General features: G+C 41.5%; 1 protein-coding gene across 1 annotated transcript in view; it reads right to left on the bottom strand.

The window, feature by feature from the left end:
* The window catches only part of cttnbp2nlb (CTTNBP2 N-terminal like b), a 46,151-nt gene extending 44,064 nt beyond the window's left edge, over positions 1 to 2,087 (bottom strand). Inside the window, exon 1 of the mRNA XM_080763765.1 lies at positions 1,925 to 2,087. Coding sequence (XP_080619891.1) covers positions 1,925 to 2,011 — 87 coding nt within the window. The 5' untranslated portion in view covers positions 2,012 to 2,087. The remainder of the gene's footprint in view (positions 1 to 1,924) is intronic.
* Positions 2,088 to 6,000: the final 3,913 nt, after the last annotated feature.

Raw genomic sequence — 6,000 nt, forward strand, 5'->3', positions numbered from 1 at the left:
CGGTGCCTTGCATGGTTTCTTCCTGCATCAGTGCGTGAATATGAGTGTATGTAATGCACAATCTCTGTAAAGCACCTTGGATAAAGGCGCTATATAAATGTACCATTTACTCACATATTTTGCTTAAAGTAAAAGTATCAATACTGCAATGTAGAAAATACGCCACAGCAGCTAGCTCATCTCCAACTCATCTCTCTCTCTCCCCCTCTCTCTGTGTGTGTGTGTGTGTGTGTGTGTGTGTGTGTGTGTGTGTGTGTGTGTGTGTGTGTGTGTGTGCGTGTACATGCGCACATTTTTCAGTTTTGCATTCACACAGATTTCTCAGGAAGGACAACAGAGATGGATTTACGACTCTCAATAGAAACACAATCATCATCACGCCCATTTAAGACAAACACTGATGTGTGTGTGTGTGTGCCAAGAGGCAACTCTCTGTACCCTCCCTGTGGTGTGCGACTGTGTGCGACTGTGTGTGTGTGTGTGTGTGTGTGTGTGTGTGTGTGTGTGTGTGTGTGTGTGTGTGTGTGTGTGTGTGTGTGTGTGTGTGTGTGTGTGCATGTGCACATTTATCTTCTGACAGACACAGCCCTCTTTAACTTCATTGTTTTCTGCACTTCAGTGATTTCTTCTCCAGTGATTTCTTCTCTCTCTCTCTCTCTCTCTCTCTCTCTCTCTCTCCATTTCTCAGACTCAGTCCAGCAGCAAATATAAATCCTTCAATAATTATGAGAATTATGAGAATAATTATGCGATAATTATTTATTTCCTTTCATGCCAGACTGTAAATGAGAGCTCCTAGCATGTGGAGACGAGACAGACTGCAACAATTAAGGAAGATGAATAAGATAGCCAGTGGTGTAAAAGTAAATTTTTACTACTAATACTGTACTTCAAGTTTGAATACTTTAGTATTTCCAATTTCCAATACTTTTACTTCTATACTCCACTACATCTCAGAGGAAGATATTGTAGGTACTGTTACTCCACTACATTGATTTGAAAACTTTAGTTTACTAGTTGCTTTGATTATTATGACAAAACATAAAAAACATACATTAACCACTTCTTTCAGCCATTTGAAACAAGCAAGTCTGCTATCTTCAAAAGATTTTATAAAAGCCTATAGGATTTGAAATCTCGAAATGGGACATTCTGCACAATGAGCTATACTTTTACTCATGGCTTTATAGTACATTTTGATTTTGATGAGTATTTCTAAATTGCAGTAGGCCTATTGATACTTTTACTTCAGTAAAAAAAAGTGAGTATACTTTCCCCCACAATGCACTGAAGATACTGGCACAATTTGTTCAACCCAAGATCTGCCTCCTCCTCCTCCCAGTATACTAGCTAGCTGAATGCACCTGCCTCCTCCATGCATGCCATCCTGGGCTGGAACACAAGCCTTTGTCTCTCAACAACACGGGAGACTAAATCACTCACAACATTCTGTCTCCGCTATAATAATACACCAGGCAGGCACTGAATGTAATGCATTTCTTTTACACCGCACCTTACTCCCTGCATGCGTGTAATGTCTAGAAATCAATACCGCATCAATACCAATTGAGTTATCACTCACACACACCCTTTATAACCAGATAATAGGTTCAACGGGAAACAATTGATTCTGTCAGACCGGCTCACAGATAATAGGCTAACTATTGTAACTAATATACATATTTTTAAAGATATAAGCCCAGCCCAAAAAAAAATAAGATATATCTGCATTAAACAAAGTCCCCTTTTTAGGCTACAGAGCATCATTCTGCCAGCAGTAAAGTTTCACCCTGCTTTAGGGTAAGAGAAAGAGACTGACCTGTAGTGTCTTCTAATGACATATTTATAAGAATGTGATAAAACAGTTGGGGAAAGGAAAACAGTCATTTTATATTGGCTCAGTCCTCCTGGAAATCAAACCTACCTTCTTCATGCGCTCCTCCTCCGCCTCTGCTGCATCAAGTTTCTCCCAGTCCAAAAATAATCCGCCTTGTCCTCCGGACCACACCATGAATCAAGCCCCGTCCCTGTCGCTGTCGCTGTCCCGTCCCAGCGTCCCACCCTACCCGGCTATCATCAGCGGACTGACTGGAGAATCCACCCCGGCTATGAGCGCTTGGACTCGGCCACTCTGACTGACTGACTGACTGGCTGCCTGGAGGCGCACGTTGTGAAGAACAGTCTTGAGCGCAGTGTTGCCAGATTTTGTGACAGAAATAAGCGACGGTGCACCAGCTCTAGGAAAACAAGACCCAAAAAAATAAAATAATGCATTGATCAGCTATAGGCCTATGCAAATAGCAGATCTACAAGACTATATCTGCTATTTTCCAAAACATCTTGGGATTTTATTTTTTAAATAATTCTATTCAATCAATCAAATCAATCAATCAATCACACCTGGTATCAGTGGTATGGTATGGTGTATGAGGGTCCCTGGCACAGACCTTTTTTCAGATGGGGGTCCGTGTTGACAAATAAGCATAAATAAGCTATTAAGCAAATGATGAATTTTGATTAATTGAACAATTAAGGTGGACCCTCTTGTAAACAAGTGTAATGCTTTATTGGGTTGTCCACTCAGTCACAGTTAACAGTCTTTGTATTGAGTTGTGCTTGAAATGTACTGTAATTCTGCAAACTGTTAATTTCAATCAATCAATCACATTAGAAACAAGCCCCAAAAAAGCGCAGCCCACATCTAAATTTACAGAAAAGGTGGCCCAACGTCGATTGTAATAGGTGGACATGGCAACCCAGAATAAGCGGCTCCAGTGACAAGAAAGCCAGCCTATCAGGATGGAGAGCAGCAGCCAGAGGGCTGGCCAATATGCGCATCTTTACGCGCATGGGGGGAGTTCCCAGTGTGAGGAGCATTGTTGCCATGTCCACTTATTGTAAGTGACTATTGTTTTGATTGATTGAAGTATTTATTAACAGTTTGCAGATTTCTGATGTGCTATCAAAACCAATTGCTTTTAGCTTGTTAACCAGTATGGAGTGGTTCACGGTTTTAGTTAGTTGTAAAATAATAATGGTAGTTGCCTTTTTTTTTTTTTTTTTTATATATAGGGCTATAGGCTATAGAAACAAAAATTGCTTATTTGGGCTTGTTTCCTAAATGTCGAATAAACCAGTGATTCTCACACATTTCCAGTCAAGCACCCCCAGGTGAACATTTGGGTTTATTCAGGGAACGAATTAGGTCGCGGATACAAGCGGACAAAATGACTTTTTTTAGACAGGTGGGCGGGGTGGCTGGCATCTCCCTTAGAGATAGGGTGAGAAGTTCAGTCATGTGAGAGTCGAGAGAGACTCAGAGTATAGAGTCGCTGCTTCTTCGCTTGGAAAGGAGCCAATAAATTGGTCCGGGCATCTGGTTAGGATGCCTCTCGAGCGTCTCCCTACTTAATTGGCTACTTCCTAGGGAGGTCCTGAATGCACATCCCACTGGGAGGAGACCCTCGGGCAGGGCAGACCAAGGACCAGATGGAGGGGATTATATCTCTACACTGGTCTGGGAACACCCAGGATCCCCCAGGAGGAAGTTGCTAATGTTGCTCTGGAGAGGGAAGGCTGGAAATCTATGTTGGAAGTGTTGCCCTGTGACCCGACTACGGATAAGCGGTTGAAGTTGAATGCATAATGTTCATGATATAACAGCACTCCCCCCCCCCCTACTCAGGTGTCTCATGGGAGGGCTGTGGGCAGTTCAGAAACCTGTCCACCAGTGACATCATCGATGGGGAATCCAACCTAATAGAAACGGCAGGCTTTCTATTCCTGAAAAGTTACAATGCGATAATGGAAGCAATCGTTCTCACGATAATAAAAATGTAAACATAGGCCTATATATCTTTTAAACTAAAATAAATATAAATAATAAAAATCTCCCTAATGTGATGATGTCACTGGTGGACGGGTTTCTGAACTGCCCACAGCCCTCCTATGAGACACAGGGGGTTAATATTGTGGTATTTTATCATGAACAGTACAGTAGTGAGGACCAATTAAAGTGGTGACGTGGTCCTTTAAAATGTTTAAAAAAATATTTTCCACATTTGTATTTTTTGAATAGCCAACCTACAAGCTCACAATGCATTGCATGCGTTATGAGTTTGTAGATCTGCTATTTTCAAATACCGTAGCCTAGTCGCTTATTTTGGGCTTGTTTGCTTATTTCTCTCACTGACACAATCTGGCAACGCTGGTGAGGAGGATAAAGCTCTTTGTTTCAATTGTTTGATCATCACACAGTTCAGTTCAGTTTCGGTCTCCAGTCCCACAGTTCCAGCAGCGGTGTTGTAGACACATTGACACAATAGATTTAATGATATAAAATGACACCTTGGACACATGCCATGGCATGATGTCCATCGGTTTTTGTCTAATCTCTAGGTATTTTAGGCTAGAATTAATTTGATTTTGACAGAATTTGACAGATCTCCAAGACTACTTTTGGACTTTGTAATAGCTTCACTACATTAGGATACATGTACATTTAAACCTTTAGGCTACACGTATTACTAAACAAGTAAAAGTTTGCCACAAACAAACAGTAGCCTATAGTCTTTCTTGACCTCGGACACAACCACACTGTAGCGTTCTAGCTCCCCTTGGTGGCTCAAAAGCAGTATTACAACCACCTCGCCACCTCCCAACAATGGTCTTCAGACTCCAGACACAAGTTACAACCCTGCAAACATTTACCCAATCCTTACCCGACCCTTGCTCAAACTAAACTAGGTGAGTCATCCACGGTTGTACACATTCCCTATAGTTTGTGTGTTTAAATATTTACCTTTTCACCTGGATTGAGGTCTGGTATAATGCAGTATAGGCCTAATAGTTCTGCTAAATATTACCCAAAATCATAGCAGCACACTGCCATGTCCTCATTTTCCAGTGGTTCTCAAACAGTGGTCCGGGGACCACCAGTGGTCCCGGAGGAGGTTCCATGTGGTCCCAAGATAAATTATGGAGAGTCCAACCAAATGGACCCTAATTAGATATGTAACTATATTGAGGGTGTAAAATTAAACCAAAATTGACCAGGTCCATTTTAAGCTCTCAAGAGTAAAAGAAAAGTTAAACATCTGGCATTACTTCATCTTTCAAGAAGTCTACACAATTAGATAATGTAAAATATTTGTTATTTTGATCAATGTTTGCCTGTTGTCTCTCTAGCCCCTTTTGGGACCCTCCGTTACCTTTTCTGAATTGTGGATGGCCGCCGTCCAAAAAGGGGCTAGTTATCTCACCTAATGGTACCAACATCAATACAGCATGGAAATGTGGACAAATATGTATCCAATGATAACAACATAGGCTATTGTTTAGTTTTGGGTCTGCAAGCCTGAATGTCATCAAACGGTGGTCCGTGGCTCAAATAATGCCTAATAAATAATGGACCTTGATATGAAAAGGCTTGAAAACCTCTGTAATATTTCAATGCAACAGTGTTCCACTAGAGATCAGACTTTCACAATGCTGAGTAGAGTTTACAAAATGCTGTATTTTCAACTGTTTTTAATATATTTTGACACTTGCTTTGGCATATGCGTTTTGGCAAACATATATGTTCTCTCATGCCTATATAAAGGCTCCTTTGAATTGCAAATTGAATTGAGTAGGGACTTGAAACCGTATCATTTACGAACATAGAGGTGGAGCTTGTTTATGTAGTGTGTGTGTGTGTGTGTGTGTGTGTGTGTGTGTGTGTGTGTGTGTGTGTGTGTGTGTGTGCAGAGATGGGGCGTGAGATTAGATAGCAGTGGGAGTGCTTGCTTCCTCCTGAAACAATATGTCCAAACATTTGAAAGGAGGCCATCTATTCAGTGAAGTAGAAAGCCAAGAAGAGAGAAAGGCCGGTCTGGCAGTGAAAACCTGTTTAGAGCAGTGGTTCCCAAAGTGGGGTCCGGGGACCCCTATAGGGTCTTCTCTTATGGGTGTCCTTGGCATTTATTTTCTAATTGGGGTCCACAGGCTAATTTGTGTCAA

Source organism: Protomyctophum bolini (assembly GCF_963924005.1).
Source record: "Protomyctophum bolini genome assembly, chromosome: 5".
NCBI classification, from domain to species: Eukaryota; Metazoa; Chordata; class Actinopteri; order Myctophiformes; family Myctophidae; genus Protomyctophum; species Protomyctophum bolini.